Here is a 25,242-nt window from a genome sequence, read left to right on the forward strand (position 1 = left end):
CCTCTGTCTCAGCGTCAAGTGAGAGTGATCTTCTAAGGCAGGCATGTGGAAAAAGGCACCTGCTCTTGTTTCAGGGAACCAAGATGCTGCTCCTCAAGAAATGATAATGACAATGAGTCAACACAGTATGCTCATGTAAGATGTATAGTATTAGATATACAATCAAACACTGATTCACATATGCAGTTGCTTCATATATTAAATCAGCATTATTCATGTCTGGATTGGATATCAAGCACATATAGACAAGAAGAATGTTTAGGATGGTTCACAATTAAGATCTACAAAGGGACAAGTGCACCCACAATGGATTGATTTTGTATTTTTCTGAGGTGCTAGATCTCATTAATGTTCTGATGCTTTTAATCAAATTAAATTTTACATTTTTTCACTTTGAGTGACTGCAGTGTATGAAAAGGTGCTTAATAACTTGACACACCACTGTTTCATTCCTTTGAGTTGTAAAACATATTGTGACGGCGGAGGAGCTGTATATAGAGAAGCCCCGCCTCCCGCGAAGCAAGGGACACTGGGAAACCTCTTTCCGCGATGTTCTGTAAATGACACCCTGTTTAAAGTAATTAAAAGATCTGAAGTTCGGTTCCTAGTTTAAGACATATTTGAGAGAAGCAGTAGAGATGTTCGAGATGGTTTGTTGTTAGCCAAGGGAGTTACCAGAAGGGTGAAACTTAATCCAGTTATTGACCTGGCAGCAAAAATGACGAGAGAGCAGGTCAGAAAGTAGTGAGCAAAAGAAATAAAAAGGGTTGTTTTCCAAACATGAGTCTCTTTACCGGCCTCTTTGTTCACCCGACGCTACAACTGGTGTCAGAATGTGGGCCTCTGGACGATCTGGAGTGTCTGCGAGAACAGATCGAGGAGGAGATCCAACACGCAAGACGGGTGGAGAGGTCCCTCGAGCTACGTCTCGGTGCAGAGGGGCACAGCGCAGCGAAGCTCGGAATGGGACGAGAGAGACAACGCCCACCGGCTACCCTCGGCGATGCCACCGGCGATGACGGCTCGCAGACGCTGGTCACGCCGCTGACCAGGAAACCGGCTACTGCAACGCCACAACGGCACATGCTGGTCACACCGCTTAGGCTACCGGAGTATGACGGGATGTCAGACTGGACCGAATTTGATGCGCAAAAATTCGGTGGTCGGATGATGCGCAAAAATATGATGGCCGGATACATGGGATGGACGGATGACGAAACGGCGGCTCACCTATGCCTGTCACTTCGAGGGCCCGCCAGAAGGATTCTGGTGGAGACGCCGGCGGACGACCACAGCAACCTGGGCGCCCTACGCGGAGCGTTGAATGCCCACTTTGGCGTGCAGCCGTCGAGCACCACGGCGAAACAAAGGCTAGACACACAACGACGCAGGCGGAGCGAGAAACTATCGCTCCTGGCGTTGGATGTCTCTCTTCTCGTCCGCCAAGCGTATCCGACTTTCCCGGAAGTGATACAGCGGCAGCTCATGCTGGATAAATTCATCATCGCTCTGGAGCCTTTCGACCTACAGACGCAGGTGCTCCTGCGCGAGCCCACCTCCTTGGACCTGGCGGTCATGGCGGCTGAGAGGATCAAGCAGGTGCTGACAAGGAACACCCCGGTTAACCGAACGACGCCTGCTGCAGTTCAACGGTCTTCAACTCGCCTACAACCGTTTGCTTGCTGGCACTGCGACTCGCCGGAACACAAAGCAGCGGATTGCACGGCGCAGGAGCGCAGGAATACGTCCGGGCTCCAGGGGTACAGACAGACCCCCTGCGCCGAGGGACGCCCTCGACGTTCTCACGCCGTCTAGGAGAGGAAGGTCAGTTTGTAACGTTTTCCTGTTGCGGGACTGTGCTAAGGGGTCTAGTCGATACGGGGTCGGCGGTCTCGGTAATTGACTTCGCTGTCCTTAAGAAGTTTAAGATAAAAGTTAGAATTCAGCGTGACGACCGACTTAATCTGTACTCTGTTACGGGACAAAGGACTACTCTAGTTGACTACGTTATAGTTAGCGTGGATTTAGGGCGGGGCCCGTTTGTACACAAATTTTGGCTCGGCAGCATTAGCGACGAGTGTATTCTAGGCCTGGATTTCTTGAAGTGCACAGCAGCGGTCATTGACTGCAGGGGCGGGGAAATTACATTCGGGACCCTGCTTACGCAATTGCCTAGTGGGAACACGGACGAGGGAGGTTCGGCCGTCGCTAGCTGCGTTTGCCAGTTGTGGGAGCGTTGCACGGGTAGCCTGGACGAGACCCAGCGCGACCGGGTCTGGCGACTGCTGGAGAGTTTTATAGACATTTTTGCCATGTCGGAGCAGGATTGCTCGAGGACACAGCTGGCGTCACATGAGATCGATACTGGTAGTGCATCGCCGATTCGCTCTCGCCCTCACCGCCTCCCCTTTGCGAAAAGAGCCATCGCGGATGAACAGATTAGGAACATGGCTCGGGCAGGTATCATAGAACGGTCAAGCAGCCCGTGGTCATCCCCAGTGGTCCTGGCAAGAAAGAAAAACGGAGATTGGCGTTTCTGCGTAGACTATAGACGTCTTAACACAGTAACGAAACTCGACGCCTACCCCTTGCCTAGGATTGACGAGTCGTTGGACCAACTGGCTGGCTCGAGTTGGTTCAGCTCTCTGGACCTACGCTGTGGTTATTGGCAGGAGGCGGCGAAGGAACGCTCCGCTTTTACGGTGGGAAAAGAATTGTGGCAGTTTACAGTTCTGCCGTTCGGGCTGTGCAATGCGCCGGCGACCTTCGAAAAACTCATGGAAAAGGTGTTGAGTGATGTTCCTGTGTCCAAGTGCGTGGTGTACTTGGATGATGTGCAAGTTCATGCGAACACGTTTGACGCGGCTTTAGCCAACCTGAGTCTGGTGCTGGGCGCTATTAGACATGCAAACCTGAGACTGAACCCTGAAAAGTGTAATTTATTACAACGCCGCTTGAAATTTTTGGGTCACGTCGTTAGCGGCGAGGGTGTTGGCACTGACCCGGCCAAGACTGAGGCTGTTTGGGATTGGCCACGACCCGCTAACACGAAACAACTGCGAAGTTTTTTGGGATTGGCCTCCTACTATAGGCGGTTCGTCGAGGGCTTCACGGAAATAGCAGCCCCACTCCATGAACTTACCGCTAAAGGGACGAAGTTTAAGTGGTCCGACTCTTGCGAGGCAGCGTTCGGAGAACTCAAACGCCGGCTGTGCAGCACCCCTATCTTGACCTACCCAGACTTCGAGCGCGAGTTTATAGTTGACGCGGACGCGAGTGACCACGGGATTGGGGGTGTGCTCTCGCAAGTTGATGGGGACACGGAACGTGTGGTCTGTTTCTTCAGCAGAACCCTTTCCAAGGCTGAACGGAACTACTGCGTGACTCGGCGCGAACTCCTGGCTGTGGTCGCATGCCTGGACCACTTCAGGCCGTATGTGTATGGCGTTTCGTTCCATTTGCGTACAGACCATGCGTCACTGCAGTGGCTAATTAGACTGCGTGACCCGGAAGGGCAGCTGGCACGTTGGTTGGCTAAACTGCAGGACTACACATTCACGGTGGAGCACCGACCGGGCCGGATTCACGGCAACGCGGACACACTATCGCGCAGACCTTGTGCGGACGTGGCGTGCAAACACTGCACTAAAGCGGAAATTGAGAGTGTTGCTGATGGTCGATGCGCGGCGCTAACCCTTCGACCCAAACCTGATCTGAGGGACTTGGCGCCGGTTCCGTTTGAACAATTCAGGGAGGCCCAACTAGCAGATCGAGAAATGGATTGGTGTTTCGAGCAGGTTGGGGCTGCGCAGGCGCCCGAGTGGGACACGGTTTCGCCTCTAGGTTCTGTTGCGAGGGTTCTCCGCTCAAACTGGGATAGCTTACGTGTCGTGCAGGGAATCCTGTGTCGAGTTTGGTCGGAGCCGGGGTCAAGCTCGTCCATCTTACAGGCAGTGGTCCCGGGCGAGTTGAGTTGGTCACTTCGGGGTGTCGAAAACCCTACGGCGGCTGAGACAACGATTCTGGTGGCCGGGTTGTAGGCGCGATGTTGAACTTTTTGTTCACTGTTGCGACGCCTGCATGGCAAAAAATGGGCCGGCGCACAAACCCAGGGCACCCCTCATACCCATGAGGGCGGGCTCCCCTATGGAGAGGGTGGCCGTCGATGTCCTGGGGCCGTTTCCATTGACCGAGGAGGGAAATAGGTACGTCCTGGTCGCGATGGATTATTTTAGTAAGTGGCCGGAGGCTTATGCGATCCCGGATCAAAGTGCGTCTACCACCGCCCGCGTGCTCGTTGATGAATTCTTTTGCCGCTTCGGGGTCCCGGAGTGCCTGCACAGTGACCAGGGTCGGAATTTTGAAGCGGAAACTATGACGGAGGTCTGTCGGATACTGAGCGTTAGAAAGACCAGAACGACACCCCTCCACCCACAGGGTGATGGCTTAGTGGAGCGTTTTAACCGCACGCTGACTACGCAACTCGCGATGGTTACCGCTGGGCACCAGCGAGACTGGGACAGGCGCCCACCGGTAGTCCTCCTCGCATGCAGATCCGCGGTTCAAGAATCTACTGGGTTCACCCCAGCCTGCATGATGTTTGGCAGGGAGTTGCGCACCCCCGTCGACCTGGCGTTCGGCGCGCCCCCCTGTGAGGATCCGGAAATCAAGCCGGGCCCCCAGTTCGTGAGCGTCTTGCTCCAGAGGCTACGCGACGTGCACCACGCGGCTAGAGTCTCACAGTCTGCGGCGAGCGTTAAACAGAAACGGGGGTACGACTCACGCTGTTCGGGGGATGCGTTGCGGGAAGGCCAGAGAGTCTGGCTGTTTAACCCCAAACGCTCAAGGGGCCTCTGCCCGAAGCTACAATCGAACTGGGTAGGACCGTACGTGGTTTTGGGAAGACTGAGCGAGGTAGTGTACAGGGTTAAGATTAGCGGTAGAAAGACTGTAGTGGTACACCGTGACCGCCTGGCCCCCTACAGACCCAAGTCACCTGGGACAAATACAGTCGGCGTGACTGACTCCTCCCCCCGGCTTTCAGGATCACCTCCGGGTGTCGATGGCCAGCCATGGACGGAGGGCACTGCACCAGGCGCGGCCTGCGGGGACGAACTGACGAATGATGGACAAAAGAACACCTAAGCGATCCCGCCCCCTTGTCCCCTCGCTGTGCCCACCCCCACCACGACTGGCCTGGCTCCCCCATTGCGACCCCGGAGGTCGGGGAGACCTCCCCGTCACTTCGTCGACTTTGAACTCGACCACGACATGCACTGTCACCGGGACGGTTGACTCTGGGGGGGGGGGGGGGGGCTGTGTGACGGCGGAGGAGCTGTATATAGAGAAGCCCCGCCTCCCGCGAAGCAAGGGACACTGGGAAACCTCTTTCCGCGATGTTCTGTAAATGACACCCTGTTTAAAGTAATTAAAAGATCTGAAGTTCGGTTCTTAGTTTAAGACATATTTGAGAGAAGCAGTAGAGATGTTCTAGATGGTTTGTTGTTAGCCAAGGGAGTTACCAGAAGGGTGAAACTTAATCCAGTTATTGACCTGGCAGCGAAAATGACGAGAGAGCAGGTCAGAAAGTAGTGAGCAAAAGAAATAAAAAGGGTTGTTTTCCAAACATGAGTCTCTCTACCGGCCTCTCTGTTCACCCGACGCTACAATATTTTAACGCACAAAAGATCGGTAGCTTTTATGATTAACATATTTGCTTGACTAAATTAGTTTTCGTTTTTCTTTGTAAACTTGAAGAATATTACTAGCTAGTTTTACTGTCACTGTGTGAGAGAAGGGAAACCTAGCGGTGCAAACATACACCATTTATTTATTTACACCAGACAAATACAAAGACCGACAATGCAAGGCAAAATACGAAGTTTTAAATACACACATTAAAAAGGGGAAAACACAAGACAGGTGAAACAGAAGACAGACTGACAACGACCGCAACAAACACGCACCACAGCGGACCGTACCAAGTAAAGCTGTACGGAGGGGGGTGCTACATGATCAAATGATTTATAAATATTATGATCCTTTTGTATGTATTAATGAGCTGGGGCTTTACCAAACAGGCACATGCAATTAGAAAGAAGTGAGATATTATGGGTGAGATGTACTGTTAGTGATTCCCTGCAGTGAGAGAAAAAGCGAGAGAGAGAGAGAGAGAGAGAGAGAGAGAAGGGTGAGAAAGTAGGGAGGAGGGCAATAAAAAAGGGAGAGTGCTCTTTAAATAGTAACTACTGCAACACTACACTCTGCAGACACTTCATTAGAAGCACCGTGTAAAGTAGGTGTGCGTTTGGAGCTTATAGCACATCTCTAGCTATGCCCAGCATGTATGAGCCATCCTCCAGCCCTTCAAGAGAGGATCATCTCTAACCACAGGACTGCTGTTGCCTGGATGTTGTTACACGACCGTCCAAGCAGTGACATTGACAAGAGTGACATACTGTAAGGCCTTACGCAACCCTGTCTGTAATAGCACTAGATCTGTGTTAATACTGATACGGTTAGAGACATTGCAGTGGCAAATGTTTTGTTTTGCTAGTGTTAAGCAAAACAATCATGACCAGACATGTAAACAGTATTCAGTCCTGCAGTGGTCATGTGGGCAGAAACTAGCAGTGATAATGGAGAAGAAGACGATTTTGACAAATGTTGAATGCCAATAAATATTTTATCATTTATAGTTATTATTTTTAGTAAGTATAGTTATAGAATACACGCTTTACTCAGATGTACATAACATTTAGTACCTATTGTGTTAGTGAGATAGTGGATACATGATAAGTATTACTAATATAGTCCCTGGAAGTGTATATAGTATGAATTAAAGGCAGATATTTTAGGGCCTAAACTAAATGCAGGATCTGAAATGGGGGCAGCCAGCTAGAGTGTCTCCAGCTGGGTGAGCTGCTAGGGGCCAAGGTTACATGCTCCATAAACACACGCACGTCTCAGCTGAAGAGGTCACCCCAAAGGAGCACTGTTTGAGACAGAGGGAGTAGGACAGACATTAAACGAGCAACAACACAACACTGCGCAAAACGAAACACTAGCACGGGTAACTCATTCACGTCAGTTCAGCGTGACTGCCGCGTGGCTTCAGCGTCGGCGAACCGCTGTCTGAAAATTAAAGCTGCATTTTATATGAGCGCGCGACGCTGAAGCGTCCCGACTGTCGTCGACTTCCTTTGGTTTTGTCTGGTGAGCGTCACGGCGGTACCATGCTGACGTCAGAGCTCCCTGTTTCCGGTCAGTCTTTCTCCGCCATGGTCTGTTCAGAGGCCTTCCTGGATTACCCTGCACTCTTATTTCTGTTGCTTGTATCCACAATATTATTTTTTCAATCATAACCTATACTCGACTGAATTAATATAAATTAATAAATTAATGACAAATATATAATTAATATGTAATTAATAATTTAAATAGGATAAATAGATAATTTCTTATGACAAGCAATAAGTTGTCAATAGCTTCTAAAATGTTTTATTTGAATTTACTTGAATTAATAATGATTAATGATAAATGAATGGTTGAATTAATGATTAATTTATTGAATTATTAATTTATTGACGTCTGTTGAATTTTGTTTTAAATAATCTATTATGTTATCTATTTATCCATCTATTTTTCAAACATCAAATATCATTTAATAGTATACCAATTAGTCAGGTTATTACTGAATGAAACAAATGGGCCTCCACACTCCACATACAGCATCTCACTAATGTTGCTGCAAATAGACTCATTAATGTAGCAGTTTAATAAAGATTCATAAGCCAACAGGAGCTTCCTGGCCAAACACAGATGGGCTGTGAAACCACGCCCCTTTGTCTTCCTATCAACCTGAGACTCCTGCTGGCCTGTGATTGGCCTATTATTATAGCGGCAGTTATTCTTCAACACGGTGTACGCGCTTCTGAATTGTGTTTATTCGTCAAATACAGCACGCATTTGCTTCATTCACATGATCATTTGACGGTGGCGTATTGCATGGATTTAGACGGGCTTCATCGCTAGCTATACCAACGAATGGGTAGTCTATTGTCCTTTAATTCAATCAGAAGACATTGTGCACTGGAGGTGGGGCTACTGGAGATACAATACGCGCATAAATTCATTTGGTTTGTCCATAAAACAAGAAGTGTGGATCGCTGCATGTAAGTTCGTGTTTTATACTTTTCTTGCCGTTCTTTTGAATCATCAGAGTATACGTTTGGTGTAGACGTTACTCGCAACGTACATCGTCTTTTACCACCAAGGCAGTGCCAAATACATAGCGGTTTTTCGGTTAAAGTACAATCAGTTTATGGTGTGTTATCGTGTTTATATCATTATGTGTCATTAGTAACAACACATGTATAGTTTATTCGTAGCTAACCATCATAAACCTTAGTGTAGACGTTGGTTATATATCGCATGTACAGTGACAGCGCGTTAACCCACAATTGTCCATACATAAGTTTAAAAAGCTCTACAGTTACATCTACTGTTACATCTACTGTTACATCTACTGTTTCCGAATAGGTGACGTAGAAAATGAGTGATTCCGAGAAACAGAGCATTTCCCTGAAGGAAAAAGATGGGGTGGAGAAGAGAGGACGGGGAAGACCGAGGAAACATCCAAAGGTAACAGCACGAGTTAATATTACTCATTACTCGTAGAGAGGTAATACTCTGTGTACGGGTAGATGGTACATAGTTCTCTACAGCTGCCAACCTTCCTTGAAAATGTAACAGGTCTGTAGAACTTTGTTAAGCCTGTGAAGCCTACTGAAGGTGTGCGTGTGTATTATATAACTTAAACGCAAAATTATGTTTGTATATATTTATATATATATTTGCAATCCCAGGAATCTGGTGGCTCCCCAGTTCCAAAAAGACCACGAGGACGCCCAAAAGGCAGCAAAAACAAAGGCCCCTCCAAGAAAGTGAGCGGAGTTCATTACTTCTGACACAACCTGGCGCGTGTGTGTGTTAAGTACAATGAGGATCATTTGCCTCTTACTAAACTACTGTAATACGGCCTGTTAACTAGCGATGTCAGTCTATCGCCCACCACGTCACGGCTCTCGATGAACTCATTGCCCCCGCCACCTGTTTTCCTGTTCAGCTATGGCGCCCTCTATTGTTCACAACCGGTATTTTATTGTTATGTAACAACAGGTTTGTTTTTTTTCTTTGAATGTAACTTTTAACTGTTTATTTAACATTTTTTCATCCCGTGTTTGTACCATCATAAAATAATCATATGACCTGCTTGAAGGGTTTATAGGAATATATATTCAATGACAGTTTAATACAAAGTCTGTGTTTGGGATTAAGGCAATGTCTTTCCACAGAAAGCAGTATCATCATCAGACATGAAACTTAAAGGGAAGTCCAAGAAGGAGGTGAGATAAAGTTCATAATCCAGTGAAAATGGTTCTTTATATGGACTTGCTATGTACCATGTAAATGAAGTCATAGAATGATTTTTAGAAAAGTGCATAATGATTATCATGCTCTGTGAACAGGAAAAGGAAGATCAGGCATCTCAAGAGTCCTCTGAAGAAGAGGAGGAGGATGAAGATGAGGAGCAGTAATTACCTCATTCTCAACACTACCTCTTAATCAGACACTCAAACTGGCACCACTAATATTCTATAACCTGTGTCTGTACCTGGGGAATATCGTCTGATCACTTCCCTTCCACTTCTTTACAGGACTGATGTACATCAAATATTCTGTCTCTCTATAATACAATCAGTAAAAGTGGAATAATTTTAGAAATATGTGAATTAGAATACATATTAGTACAATGTTTAGTACATTAATGGTGCTTACAGAGTGCTTTTCTACTTTTGTTTGGGTTGGCTTTTATGTAGTTGATGTGGCTTCTACGGTTGGGGCTCTAGAATTAGAAAAAGCAAGCTATATGTTTTGACTGTGATGTGTAGTGGTCCTATAGTTTTAGTGGAGGGCTTTCTGCATAAATGCAGCTGATTCTAAAGATTTTAATACTCCTGCAGCATAAACTGACTAGAGTTTATTTGATTAGAGTTTCATTATATATATATATATATATATATATATATATATATATATATATATATATATATATATATATATATATATATATATTGATTATTGCATATTGGAAAATTGTATTGGAAGGTTAGGTGTGTATTTCGAGAGATAAACTGACCATGCATATGAGGAGTTTAGATTAAGATGAACCATTTTCAGCAGCGTTTGTCAGTTGTAATCGTTCAGTAGGAGACAGATTTTTCAATAGTAATTCTCACTTCAAGTACATTCCAGTAACACTTATTTTGCCACCAAATTCAATGGATTATTTTTGGATCCTTTTTTTTTTCATTGACAAATTCATCACATCTTTATTTAAGTGTTTCGAGCAGGTGAGTCTTCTGGAATAAGCAAAAGGACACGCTAAGAAAACCGATGATGAGTAAAGCCTTCAGTACCATGTGTTTAGTCAAAACATCTCTATAAAAGACAACTATTTGCAACTGCCAATTTATGGATCCCCTCAAATACTACTGGGAGGTTACTTTGAACACTTGTGAAATAATGCAACAATACCTCAGTACCATGGCTTGTGTTTGTGGCAAGCCCGCGTTTTTGTTGTAGTAATGACTGTTTTTACTCTGGGCTTACTTCGCATATTTCATCCATCCCTATTCTCTGAACCATAGCAACAATATGCATTAGCCACCTCAGGAATTACAGTGTACAGACGGGCAGCAAAGGACCGAGGTCAGGTTCAGACAGCACTGATAACGTCTTTATATAATATGTTTATCCTTTCACTCGAAAATAGCCTTTGCCGTGCACCTATTTTTAAAGCAGCTGGATAATTGTCTACGAACCTTTTTTTAGGCTTATACAACATTTTGTTTATGCAGGATATACAGGCTATTTATTTCACGTTTAATTGGGGATTAAATTGTACCTGTGTAGCATGTTGTGTTGTTAATAAAATTACATTTTCACATTTTGCGTCTTCTTGTGTTCCTGGGGGTGCTAGGTCGTGCATGTATAAGGCTGAATTCAAGTAGAACTGTAGTTTATCATAAGAGGCTTCAATTTAGACAGCAGAGATTCTCACAGTAGGCTCGATTTTGCAAAAACGGGCTACGTAACTTGCGTAGCGCAGAGGAATTCACAGCGGATGGGTTTGCGCGCCCAGCGTAGTGACTTCAGTAATGGCGTCTACGCTTGAGATGCGCTTGGCTTTGGAAAAATGAAGCGCAGAAGAACTTACTTCTTTTGTTGAAAAAACGCGGGGTTTCCATTAAGTAAACTTTGCGTGTGAAGCCGCGTCGTCTCCCGGAGGTTCAAGCTCTCGCACTCGTTCCCGGCGTATCGAGATGATGAAGCTGAAGTCCAACCAAACTCGCACGTATGATGGGGATGGTTACAAGAAAAGGGCCGCCTGCCTGTGCTTCAGGAGCGAGGCCGAGGAGGAGGTGAGGCCGGGGCCGGGGACCGCGGGGCCGGGCACCGCGGGGACCGACCGGGCCGTGCTGGAACTGTTATAACCAACACAACCGTTAAGCGCTGTGAGGTGTAACTAGGCTGTAACGACGCGGTTTTGACCCAGAACGAGACGCGGGGTGTGCCGTGACTCCGCTCTCTGTACCACAGGTAGCCCGTTAGCTCGTTAGCTAAACGCAGCCAGCTAGCAGCTAAGCTAACGGCCCAGTCTGGTTAGACAGCGCGCTGTGCGTGTCTGTCAGCTGGAGAACTGGTTGAATAATCGCTGGACGGTGAATTTTCCGACCAGGCTGCGATACGACAACGGGCCTCTGGGTGACGATGTCTCGGTCAGGCGGCGACGCGAATAAACCGTGAAGCTAGCATTAGCGGGTTAGCTAGGCTAGCATTAGCGGGTTAGCTAGGCTAGCATTAGCGGGTTAGCTAGGCTAGCATTACCGGGTTAGCTAGGCTAGCATTAGCGCGTTAGCCAACTAACGTTAGCGGGTTAGCCAGCTAGCGTTAGCGGGTTAGCTAGTTAGCATTAGCGGGTTAGCTAGCTGGGCCACTGACGCAACGCTACTTATTGGCGACCGTGCGCCGGCCAGCTGGCCACAGCTACAGCGGTGTGTGCTAGCGGTTCGGCCCTCCACCCCGTGGCCGTCTAAAGCTACTTTCACCAGGGGCGCAGACTCGGTTCTGTTCTCATTTCGGTGACTCGTCATCGGGGTTTCGATATTCCGAGACCCGTATGACTAAAGTCACGAGCCTCGTAGCTAGCGAGCTGACGGTGGGTGAGCTAGCGCTAGCTAACTGGCTAACGGGCTAGTCACCCGCACGGTTAACTTGTCACACTAACGTCCTCATTTGTGTAACAGTATTTCAGTAACGGTGCCTGCCTGTCTCGCATTTATAAAGGGATGTGACAGACTCTGGGGACGTGACACGTTTAGTGTGGAAGCTGCCGGCTGTACTGTGGGTCAGTGGGCCGGTGTTTGTTTGTTCAGGTGTTGCTGGTGAGCAGCAGTCGACACCGGGACAAGTGGATCGTCCCGGGAGGCGGAATGGAGCCCGAGGAAGAGCCCAACGTCGCTGCTGTGCGAGAAGTGTGTGAGGAGGTCAGTCCTGATAACTGTTATTATTGGAATAAAACATGATCATGCTTTATGATCGTTATTATTATTGCAATGTATACTGCTTGTGTTTGCTTTATTACCAACTCGTCCTGTTTTTATAATGTTTATACTTGTACAGCTGTAATTAGTAGATTTAAAACGTGTATAACCTTAAAACCTGCAAATACGTTTTACAACATTTGCCATTCTTAAGTGTCGTAAGGTCAAAATGAATAAAGCCATGCACATTTGATATTAATTGAAATAACACTTTAGAAATGAATTTGTATGCCTAGTTAAAAACATTGCTCAGTGTTAAATGGTGGAAATGTTAGATTATATCTTTAGGACCACTCTAGTCTAACCCCAGCATTCTGAGTGTTGGTTCTTGTTGTATGCCATGATATGGATCACTCATGTGGAAAGGAATATTGCATTACAGTATAGTGTTAAAGGGCATTAAACTCAGATTAACTATTGCACTTTACTCTACACCCTGGCACTGTGTCAGTTAGGCAGGATCCCAGCAGCAACTCCAGGCTAAATCTCCTATTAGGCCCCACAGAATGCAGGCTTCTATGCTCTCGCCATTTTATGCTGGAATACCAGTTTGTGGAATTTGTACGGCGTAGTCATTTCCAACCTAAGGAGCCTGTGATTCTTTTTGGGGAGTTCAGGAAGTCTCTCAGAAGGTCGGCCTAAGTATAAGTCATGGTGACATTTCTGAAATGCAAAGATGTGCTGCTTAAGATACTTCCTCTAAGATTCGTGTAATTTGATAGGGAAGCCAATGGGGTGGAGAAGGCCAGAGTTGTGTTGTGCTGTACTTCTCAAAACAATATGTCGTATAACACCATGTGCACATTAACTTAGGTCAGTAACATAGTGCTTAAAAGGGTTTAATTGCAAGTCACAGCTTGTAAAACATCAAATTAATCTCAGTCAAGAAAAGAACAGTGTTTTTGACTGGGATCTAAATTTGTACCACTCTGTAAACCTGCTTGATTTCAAGTGTTGTGGTGAGGAGCACGCCTCTTGCCTCTTTACATTGCCCGCTGTTGTTGATTGCTAGAACTGTTGTAACATTTTCTGTGTAAAATATTTATAGTGTGTCTGAAATTGAAAACCAACCATTTATTTCTCTGTTGCTTTGTGCATGGCATTGGTACCTTGAGAACCTTGGAAGACTAATTTGGATTTGGAAGAATGATTTACCTCTACCTTGTTAAAAAGCATTAGCTTCAGGAATCATGCACACTGTATGCCAGCTTCAGCTTTGGTCTCTCGTATCTTGAGTTGTATTAAACGAATGCTGTCCTAGGAGAAGTGATGTACAGAGGGACGGAACGTAAAGAAATGTTATTTGATAAATCAGTTGTCTGATCTACAAATCATTTTTTCATTATTTTGCTCTCACATACACACCTTAACTCAACAGGGTGTCTGCAGAAAATGCCAGTCCGGTGATTTACATTTGTCATCACTGCTGAGGTGATAGGAAGTGGTTTTATATGAGCAGTTTATCGCTACATTTGTCAGATGAATTGCTCGCTCTGTTCATCAAATCTTCATCCTGTCTTCTTTCTGCACTGAAAATTACATTTTTGTTCTTACAGGCTGGAGTCAAGGGCACTTTAGGACGACTAGTCGGGATATTTGAGGTAAGTTGCACAACAGCAGATTTTTATTTATTTTTTCACAAGCCACACAGATATTCGTGTTTTGGACACCAGTATTAGATCACGCCTGTACAACTATTGGCTGTGCTCTAAAATACCTGATACCTGGTTCAGCATTAAACACAACACACAGTTCAGAGTTCCTTGTCAGGGCACCTGTGTAAAACTATCAAGATAATCTTTCTAAATATGTTTTCCCAGAATATGTGTAATCTATAAGATATAAACAAGCTAAAGTTTATTTAATGGTGCAGGAGTACAGTGCCTGTATAATGCGTTTTGGCTTATATAGGAGTGCTCTGTTCGAAATGTATCCATTTATTCAATAATCTCCAAGTACCCCAAAACGAAGTAAGATTTTAAGTAATTAATCACATCTTAATAATACTGAGAAATAAGTGATTTTTTTTGTGTGAAGTGAAGTTTTGTGGTGAAATCCTCCTGTCCATTTTAATTAGTGTCAAGTTAGTTATTCTATAGTATCCTGATAATTCATCCTTTGCCTTAACAAAAAAAACATCACATACAGTGTTATGCTGAAAGAGCATAAAACATTAGTCACCATAAAATTAGGAAGCATAAAAGTCAAAGACATAGAGCATTGTTTAAGGGTTTGGCTGCGTTGAACATATTTTAATTAAGTTGAATTGCACAATACAGTACGGCAGTAGCGTTTGTGAGTGAGGTGCAGCAGTAATCTTAGCTTTGCTGGTCCTTCTCTGCTCTCTCACCAAGGTTGTTGCTTGTCTTCAAGTACACTATATTGCCAAAAGTATTCGCTCACCTTCCTTGACTCACATATAAGCTTAAGTGACATCCGATTCTTAATTCATAGGGTTCAATATAACATTGGTCCACCCTTTGCAGCTAGAACAGCTTAAACTCTTTTTCAACTGTTAATTTTATACACCAGTGGCCACGGAAGTGATTGGAACACCCGATTCCGATCATTTGGATGGATGAGTGAATTATTTTGGGAGTATAGTGTATTTTCACTGCGACACGAAATGGTCGTTGGAGTATTTCATTTAGCTGCGAAATGCATATTGCCAAAATATGTTGAAACAATTCTTTCCTTATCTGAACAATGACGCTTTTTTAATGACTTTTCTTTCTTACTCAGAACAGAGATAGAAAACATAGGACATACGTGTATGTTCTCATAGTAAAAGAAGTACTGGAACATTGGGAGGACTCTGTAAACATTGGTAAGTATTTGAGAGCAGTTTATAGAGCGCTCCTAAGTGTTTGATTTGTGGACTCAAGTAACCGAACCGTTTTGATATTCACATATGGCCGTCTTGGGTAAGTTTCCATTCTGCTTATGTATACAGTACCTTGCATGGTATACTAATGCAGCGGCAGCCGGCCTCACGCAGAGCACTGTGCGTCTTCGTCTGTTGACAGGGAGAAAAAGGGAATGGTTTAAAATAGACGATGCCATACAGGTGCTGCAGTGTCACAAGCCGGTTCAGGCCACCTACTTCGAGGCCCTGCGGGAGGCCTGCTTGACGAGCAACGGGACGCCCCTTGTGGCCACGATAGGAGAAGACCTTTCACCCACCTACAACATTAATCAGAGCTCCGTCTCTGATATCAGATAACTAATACACAATACTGACACTCCGGATGCTTCCGCCACCACTCTCGCTCTTATTCTTTCAGTATTCTCTCTCTCCTTTTTTTTCCTCTCTCCTTTTTCTCTCTCTGATAAATGGTTTGCCTTGCCAACCCTTTTTTGAGTGCCAGAGAAGTGGCACAAAACTTGACAGTGTTGGGTAAATATTCGAAACCTGTTTTGTAAATGTAATGTTCGTCTCTCTGTTCTTGGTCCCGCCTCCCTCCCTCCCCTGCCCCCTTCTGAATGGACAGTTGCATGATGGCCCCTCCCCCCACTTTGTCATCTTCTCTTTAGTGCCCTCTATGTGGCCCAAGTGAGTTTAAATGAATGCAAGAACTACTTTTTACTGTTGTGATGTAAATACACATAGCCTAGTGCTTACGCTTGAGGCTTTCAATATTTTTACGCGTTCATTAACCTGTATGAGTGAGCATGTTTTAGTCAGTGTGTGTGTGTGTGTGTGTGTGTCTGTGTGTGTGTGTGTGTGTGTGTGTGAGAGAGAGGGAGAGAGATAGCGTGTGTGTGTTGTTCTCGGAACTGCCCCCACAGTGAAAAGAAACGTTGCGCTGCCTGACTGGACGGAACCGTGAGAAGTTGTTTTGCATGGGCACTGATATTTATTTGTCTTGCGCGTTTGGGTGATCTGATGAATGTTCAAACTGTATTTGGTGTCCGTAGGTCTTCTGAGGAGATTTCTTCCTCCCCTTTTGCCCTTCTGTAAATATCTAACGAACCGAAGAAATACAGAGAACTTTAATTATGCTTGCTCCCTGACTAGAGTGTGGAGTCCAGATGTGGGAATGGGCTGACTGTAAAGATGTGCTTTGACCCAAAAAGCTAATGAGGCTAACTGAACGGCAACAGCTAGCAGTTGCCAGCGGAGGACGAGTGTCCCGCCCCGGTTCTTTCACACTCATTTGCTGGGCTAGTTTGTTTCGAGTGGACTACCCGTGTCAATTTAACTTTGGGAATCTACCCAACTCCTAGTGTAAGGGCTGAAGGAGCATATGTGTGCTTGGTGTGGTTAGCAGTGAGTCCTACGGGTTCATTAGAATATGAAGAGGTCCGTTGATTTCAATATTCTGATGGCAAAAGTGTACAGAGAGAAATGGTCTTGTAAAATTAGTAATAATACGTTTATTATTGGTATTTAAATTAATAATGGGGATTTAAATTAATAAACAGTTATTAATTTAAATCCCCAACATTTTCAGTGACTAAACCACTAAAACCAGCATGATTTGTATGACAAGGTTTTTAGTTATGTTGAAGGATAGAAGTAACCAGTTTTGATGGGCACATACTATATAGATCTTCTTTGTGTCATGGATGAAACGGACACGTTTTGTGTGGTGATTTCGGTCCAGGGCGAAAGTGAGAAGTGCCCAACACAATGAGTTGGTAGGTCAGTGATGTAGACGGCTCGAAGGACAATTCACAGCTAAACTTCTCTATATATCCAAGACAAAGCACACTGGGTAAGTTCAAGTTCAGAAATTTTTAGACACTTTATGGTGCAAAAATTGGACGATCCAACAGAAAACCCACACGCCTTAGAGCTCCCACCGGTTGTTTTAAGCTTGTAAAAAAATAAATAAAGGCTCATGTTGGCTGCATGAAGGCACAAATAGTTTATGCTGCCTCTTGTTAATTGTGGTTTTCAGTGGAAGTTATTAAACTTCAGTTTGGGTAAAGAAAGGTGCTACGTAGCCCTTATTTCTGCCTATTGGTTTTTGCTGTAGTCCTTATTTTTCTTTATAGCTTAAATCTACATTGTTCTCCACACCTGCTCGAGATCAAGAACAAACGCGCTGTCCTCACGAGATGCGGAGCTACGTACGCCCTGCACAGACGAGACCTTACTGGAAAGCGTATAACGGTGTTTCTGAGCTATAAACTCTTCCCCCTTTTTCCTTTTTATTTGCCTAGTAAGTTGTGTAAGCCAGGCTGGCCTGTCCTTCTGAGGGCAAGCAGCGTCTGGCACTGTACTGTGAATCAGGAGCCACTGTAGATAACCCAGCCAGCCTCTCCTTCCCTTTCTGAGTAGATCAAACACAAATATACGAAGTACAGTACATGTGGCTTGGGTATGGTACTCCATTATGAGTTTCTGGTTATTGGCGAAGAAACTGTTAAAGCCCCAAGCAAGGACGTTTGGGATTCTGTCCTTCTTGGGTATTTACTGGGTTGCCGTTAGCACCATGTTGTAGTGAACTGGCAGCTAAAGAGAGGTCACAGTCTTTTGGTTTGGTTTGAATGGATTTCTGCATGTTCATTACTTCATGAGTTAACATCGTCTTTGATTTGTTTTTCCTCCTCACAACTTCTGTTTTATTTATGTAAACAGCTTATGTAGGTGTTATTAATTTTGCCAATGCAAAGGAGCGTGATTAGGACTTTTAAGGGTTTGGTTGTTCTTCAGCAAGCAAAGAGACGATTGAGATTTTCAGGCATCATCTTGGTGTAGGCCACAATTTCAGCCCAATCAATTCAATATTTTCAGTTACATATGATTGTAATTACCAATTTTGTTTACATGGCTAGCCTGTTATGTCTATCTATCAAACACTAAAGCCACAACTTTCGTAATGTAGCTGGAGGGTGATAGATGTTTCTTTCCACAAATGTCATTTTCCCCCATATTACCATATTACCCCTGTCTTTTTTTACGTTGAAACACATTTTCACCCACTTCAAATATAGTTAATTAGCCAGCTGGTTGCACAGTGGCTACAATGCTAACGTAGCTGAAAAGTAATGGCTAATATGGAAGTCATAAAACTCCATTATGTTTTAGCAGTTGCTTTTTGGCTTAATTGCAACTGAAAAAAATGTAATCAGATTAAATTTATGCAATATGTATTTTTTTCATTTAAAGGTTAATTTATCACTGCCCAACCTTTTAAACATGTCTTTATTGTCAAAAGGTGCAAGTTTTTATGGGCTGTCCTGTGTACTGCCTGTAGCACAATACATATATGTAAAACATTGTATGATATAGAATTTCTGACTAATCAATATATCCTGTGAATGGTAAAACTTGTGGACATCGCACAGTGTTGTCCTGACTAAACCAGATTTCACTCAGCCTGTGCTGTTTTGCAAGATTGGGTTTTGTAAAATGCTAAACAGGAAATATTGATTCTGAATTGTATTTGCCTGCATTACACCTATAGATTTCATTATGCTGAGTCTCCTCTATTGCACCTTATTAAGACTAGCCCGGCATAATGCATTAAACCCCGCAAACAACCCGACTTTCTACATGTCCTGAATTAATAGCTGATTTTTGGAGTGTGGCCTATAGAACCATAAAGAAGGAAAAAGGAACGAGACGCGTCACATTCAGCCCTGAAGCTGTGACCATGTTCAGTTGAACTCACGTACCCTTCACTGGAACTTTTACTTTGTGATTTTGGGATTGTGGAATATACCAGTATGAGAATGTAATATAAATGTGCCAAACAATAAACGTCAGTATTTCACGTTGGTGACTTTGATTACATTTATGGGTGAAGTAAAACGTGCTGGTTCAGTTTCAGATGAAGAGTGGGGGATTCCAGAGACTTCCATCGTGCCCTCATACCTTCACCACGCTTCTGCCATTAGCCAAAACCAGATTAGTTCTTATCACCAGGTAGCAAATCATCGTTCATAACATCAGCTGACACTTTCCCACTGGTCCAGAGTCCAGTCCAAATGTCAGATGGAGTGGTGTCAGATACCACTCCATCTGACACTTGACATTACAGTGAGTTTAATCCTCTCTGCCATGGAAACCCATTTCATGAGTCTCCTGACTTTTATTTTGCTGATGTTTCCAAATGCAGTTTAGGTACAATTCCATTTGCTATGAGCTTCAAGCACTTGGGTTTCCCCAGTCTGGGATTGTGAATGACACACCACCATGTAATCATGGATCTGTAAATATTTTCTACTGTTCCATTCAATGACATTAAAACACTAATGTAGCTCAAATATCAGCCAGGTTTTTCTATAACTGACCCTTACTACTAGAGTCATTAAAGTTGCTAAGATGTCCAGTGCTGTAGGACCTACATAATGGCGATCATGTTGTCATTGAAACTTCAGACCACCTAAAACATCCTAGATTTTTAGTTGTCAAGTACTGACAGATGAAACTGCACAAGGTACAAATCAGAACTGAAGTACAATTTAGTAATGGAAAAAGCCAATAAAAAGTTTAAATTACATCATGCCACCAATTGCTGAGTATGGATCAGTTTTGGCATTTAATTAAAAAAAAAAACTGCATTTGCATTCAGATGTGATCTTCAATGGAGATTTGTTTTGCTAGTAACTGAATTTTGACTGGTTTGCAGTTGAAGGGGCGTTTGCCAGTGAGTGTCAATGTTTCAGCTAAAAACTGCAACAATACTCTGGGTCACAAACACCCTACCTGCACACTCGCATTACAAGACGCACAATATTAATCATGTTTCTTTGGGAAAATTGAAGACAGGATCCCAATCTGTTTTCAAAAATTTATTATACAGAGCATGTGGAAATTTACTGTGGCTGTTGTCCTCGACCACGCCCAAAACCACCTCTCTAAGAGAAAGAGAATGAAATTCCTCATTAGTTCACACAAAAGTCAAGTGACAATAGAAAAAAAAACAGGTCTGCTGTTAAGTGGCTTTGATATTCTTAAAAATTTTAAGAATGAAGTAGTAAGTCGAAGCAATAAGGTTACAAATTATACTATCTATATTATATAACGCCGATAATGGCACACCACTATTATATATATATATATAACTAAATTAAACTATCAAACTTTATAAACTTTGATAAACTATCAAGTAGCTTTCCATAGAGAAAACAGAAAACGACTCCGACAAAAAACAGACAAAAGCAAGTTTAAGACACAGGCAAACAGCACACATTACACCAGAGTTGGGAAATGTGAGAAAAGATACAAGTCCAGATTTAAAGGTGGACAGAGAAGGACAAAGACAGAGTGATTGTGAGATGTTGTTGCATAATTTTGGGGCCAAGATGCAAAAAGATCTACCACCCACAGAGACCAATCTAAACTTTGGGATAGAAAGTAGGCCAACGTTAGAAGACCTGTGTGAGAATGGAGAGAACGGTGCAGGAGTTCAGTTACGGGGAGCGAGACCATGTAGGAGAGCAACAGCAGTTTGAATTGTATGTGAAGTGAGACAGGAAGCCAGTGTGGTACGAGGGGGATATGGGCAGATTAACTAATCTGGCAGCAGAGCTGGAAATGCCCATAAGGAGAAGAAGCAAACATCTGATGAGGGTGAAACAGACGACCAAAACTAAATGTAAAATTAGCTTAGAATTTGTGCGTGTTTCAGACCGGTAAAGAGTTCAGTTTTAAGCAGGGTTTTGTTTTTAAAAGTTTGTGCTCAGCCATTGTTTGAGATCATGTAAATGGGACAGGGGTGGTAGACAAAGCTTTTGTGCTGATATATATCAGTGTCTCTTCAGTATATTTGTCGAGTATTAAATGAGACGTAAACAGAAATCGATCTTTCAGTTTGCTATATTGTGTTATGTATCATTTTTTGGATATGAAAATTTACACTCGGATGAGATTTGTGCAGTATCGCATAATTAATTCACAGTACTATCACAACAGCAAGCCAACACACACACAAGGAGTTGTAGTACTTACAAACTGGAATTCTGTAGCAGCTCCTGCACCTGCTTCAGCCTTCTTGTCTGCACCAGCTACACAAACAGAGCCAGTGAGGCAGTTAGACTCCACACACCCACCCAGCAGAGCAACAGAACCAGCCAGCACGTTAAACGTTGGGCTGGATTGCAGGTAGAGGAGGAAACACTCACGCTGAGCAGCGGATCGCCTGTATGCGTCCCTGTCTCCCTCTCCACGCGCCAGACGTGCGGGTCTCTCTCCTTCCAAACCTGACCAGAGAAAAACATGTTTATTCATTTGTTTAAAAACAGTCTGTCTAGTCGAATGGCAGAAGCGTGAGGAGCGTTACCTTTAGGGCGTGGTCTGGCCGTCTCGGGACGGGTCTGGCGACGGAGGGTGGCGGGCACGATCTCAGGGGGCAGGTGCAGGAAGTCTCTCAGGTACTGGATGCCTTCGTTGGTCAGGTACCAGTAAAAGTGGCGCCAGGCAAACTGCTCTTTGACATACCCGCAGGACTTCAGAGACTGTGAAGACGAGAGAGACGTTTAGAAGCGTCGCTTACTCAAAGAACCTTCACTTCACTTTGGCAGACAAATTGTTGTTTTACTGTACAGTGTTGTACAGATTCAATCTGCATATCATAATTGGACATCCTTGAATTTCATAAACAAGATGTGAATACTTTAATGACATGAAACATTATTTATGTGCATTCACAAACTTCAAAAACCCACAAAAATAAAAATCTTGCTAGGAGCACCAAAACAAGATGTGTCAATCTGAGGAGAGAGACCTGTAGAGTGATTCATTCCCACGACTTGATCCTTAATGCTTTTAGGCTTAAAAACTAATGCACCCGATGAGGGTTTTCATCTCTCTTCCTGGCAACACACTGCCCTGTAGTGTCATGGTTTCACCATTCTAGCACACCTGATATGACACACAAGGGCTTAATGGGCAGGTGAGCAGTGTTGTGGGCCCTGGAGCAGAGTAGAGCAGAGACTGTGTGGACATCAGACCGCCAGAAGGATGAAGAACAGCACAGCTTACCTGCTGTTCTATGAGCTGATCATAGTGCTAGCTACAGCCAGGTGTAACATTTTTACACAAAATAAAGAAGGAATAATTACTGTGTACAAAGAATGTAAACATCTAGGTTCCCGGTGCAATATTACACACTTAAAACACAATTCCAGGAACTAAAGAACTGTAAAAGGTCGGCAGCAAGATTAAAGGTGTTGCTGGCAGATGTAAAATTACATCATTGAATTTCAAGAGCATTTGGTCTAACTCACTTAACTGAATCACATTTTGCCATATGACAACACAAGTGATCTTAATATGTCAAATTCAAGGGATAAAATTCACGATTCATTAGAATATGTATTTATATAGCCTTTTAATTTAGCAGTGCATAAATTAGCAAATTAAAGGAACCATCAGACAATGTGCACTCTAAGAAGTGCATTTAAAATGTCATGTTGGCCATGGTCTTGAACTATGGTCCTTGAATCCAAATCTCTGGTCCTTGGTTATATAATCACCGGTAATTGAACAGTCAGTCTACCTGTTTGGTCACACTGCCATGACACCTGTCTTCTCTGTAAAAGGTAGGTGGAAAATTTGCAGCACACAGCCAACGAAATGTGATCTGAATCCTCCCAACGTAGGTCAGAACATGACGTACAGATAACGGATACCCCCCCAATTCCTCCGTGTTGCATCAGCATACGTTTCCTGTGGTTCAAACCTTTGTCTCCAGTGGCACCTCATTCTTTTTTAGTTGAAGAGGTGAATGATTAAATTTACAATCAGTGTAATACTGTTGTGATCGAGACACAGATCTGTTTAAAAAGGTCCCATCATTAAATCTTTTTAGGCAAAACAAGTCTACTTATATAGTAAAGCGCTTTACACAGGAGAATTACGACCCAAGATCCATCACCATGGGAAGGTGACACTAAATAAACTACAACATTGAATGGCAGCTCAAGACATTTCAGCACTTTGAGTTGGTGGTCAGGGAGTCCTGATTTCGAGTTTCAGGGTCTGCTTTGAGCACTAAAACGCTTTGCTATATATCCAGCAACACCTTTCTTTATTTTAATGCCAGCACATTACATTTGTGCCGTGTCCTGGTCTTCCCTGGGGAGTATCCCATGTAGAGTGAAGATCATTTTATAACATGCACCATCCAGGGCAGCGCACGATGTAGACCCCGTCATAAACGTCATAAACTCACCTGCATGGCCTTCATGACGTGAAGGTTGGGCACGTTCTTGTCCGCCAGCTCAGGGTGCTTGGCCAGGTGCACGTCTTTTTTGGCCACCATCACGCCCTCTTTGAAGAGGAGCTCGTAGATGGCAATGCGGTTCTTCTTGGGCATCAACATCTGGAGGAACCAGAAGAAGAAACGAGAAGTTACACTTCTCGTGTAACACACAGCAAGTGTGGGACTTCTACACCAGCAACTACAAGCTGTTACTGGTTCACAACACGTTCAGATCAACATTAACTCGCCATCATCCATTGGACCAACACCAGGAACATAACAGCGAGCTCAACACTCAATACAATATTGTATCAATACAGATACTGCATTATTAAATATAGCTGCCGAGCTTACAGCGAGCTAAGCGTCCCACCCGTGTAGATGTGAGACTGTATATCTATATTTACACGTATATTTATACCATATCCAGTTGTTTTCTGCTGTCATGGCACTAGGCAGGGCTGATCATTCATGCTAACTAGCGCCTAAGCTAGCAAAGCGACAGGACACGCAAATATATAATATACAAACGTAATTTTGCGAAAGACTGCCAAGTTTATGTTTCTAAAGCATTCCTTTCGTATATTCAAACAAAAAAAGGACAATACGACCAACGATCGTTTTGATTTTAGATGGATTTATTGTCTTGGCTTTGCCTACCTTTAGACTTGCTGAGAGAGCGGAGCCGGAAAAGGCCGTTTCCTCGGGTTCCCTCGCGTTATTGGCGCAGATGTGAGGGCGTCACGCACTCCACAGCGTCACCTGCTGCTCTGGAGGGGAAACGCTGCTGGCGCTAGGTGAGAATGAAACACCAAGCCATGCCATTTAAAGTGTATTCTTATCATTTATTTTACCCTGAAATAAATGATAAGATGACGCTTTCACATTTACATTACATCGGTAGTAATGCCTATATAATCTTTATATTATGTTATTTCTACACATATTTAGATCTAGCCTAAAATCTCGAAATTCTAAAATAAAGGCAAAATTCCACATTATGGAATATGATGCAAACACAGCTTAATTCAATAAAATTATTAAGCTATGCCACCAGGTCACTGGAGTTTAAGCACATGTTATATTTCAACAGTACGCTATTTTATCTTCGTTTTTACGTTAACAGTGCAGTGTTAAAATATAAAATAATAACCTGGCGGAATAAACAGACCCAAGTCTACTGGCTCTTGGAAGTTATTTTAAGAGAAAGCAGTGAAGACAGTTTTTAACATTATTAAAAGTATCCATTAGAGGATGTTGCTTAAGTAAATTTATACGCAGTATAAAGTATTTACAGCTGTAATGATTTTCTACGTTTTGGAGTTGAGTTATTAGTGTCCAGGGTGGTATTCTGAATAAAATCATGAATATGTAAGAGCAGTCCCCTCGTTGTCCATCCCCCATCCGCGCCTCCA

General features: G+C 43.9%; 3 protein-coding genes across 3 annotated transcripts; 2 read left to right on the top strand and 1 right to left on the bottom strand.

The window, feature by feature from the left end:
• Positions 1-7,856: 7,856 nt before the first annotated feature.
• On the top strand, positions 7,857-10,050 carry hmga1b (high mobility group AT-hook 1b). Its single transcript, XM_077013610.1, has 5 exons — positions 7,857-8,174; positions 8,542-8,643; positions 8,868-8,945; positions 9,357-9,407; positions 9,531-10,050. Exons 2-5 carry the CDS (start codon positions 8,554-8,556, stop codon positions 9,597-9,599), a joined length of 288 nt encoding a protein of 95 aa, XP_076869725.1. The 5' UTR covers positions 7,857-8,174; positions 8,542-8,553; the 3' UTR covers positions 9,600-10,050.
• A 1,118-nt stretch (positions 10,051-11,168) lies between these two features.
• On the top strand, positions 11,169-19,393 carry nudt3b (nudix (nucleoside diphosphate linked moiety X)-type motif 3b). The gene is made up of 5 exons (XM_077013862.1): positions 11,169-11,486; positions 12,501-12,611; positions 14,225-14,269; positions 15,411-15,495; positions 15,695-19,393. The coding sequence occupies exons 1-5, from the start codon at positions 11,388-11,390 to the stop codon at positions 15,889-15,891; spliced, it is 537 nt and encodes a 178-aa protein (XP_076869977.1). The 5' UTR covers positions 11,169-11,387; the 3' UTR covers positions 15,892-19,393.
• A 1,006-nt stretch (positions 19,394-20,399) lies between these two features.
• On the bottom strand, positions 20,400-24,620 carry rps10 (ribosomal protein S10). The gene is made up of 6 exons (XM_077013865.1): positions 24,488-24,620; positions 23,798-23,947; positions 21,905-22,079; positions 21,747-21,824; positions 21,574-21,629; positions 20,400-20,480 (listed from the first exon to the last, which is right to left on the bottom strand). The coding sequence occupies exons 2-6, from the start codon at positions 23,945-23,947 to the stop codon at positions 20,439-20,441; spliced, it is 501 nt and encodes a 166-aa protein (XP_076869980.1). The 5' UTR covers positions 24,488-24,620; the 3' UTR covers positions 20,400-20,438.
• Positions 24,621-25,242: the final 622 nt, after the last annotated feature.

Source organism: Brachyhypopomus gauderio, chromosome 8 (genome assembly GCF_052324685.1).
Source record: "Brachyhypopomus gauderio isolate BG-103 chromosome 8, BGAUD_0.2, whole genome shotgun sequence".
Taxonomy (NCBI): domain Eukaryota; kingdom Metazoa; phylum Chordata; class Actinopteri; order Gymnotiformes; family Hypopomidae; genus Brachyhypopomus; species Brachyhypopomus gauderio.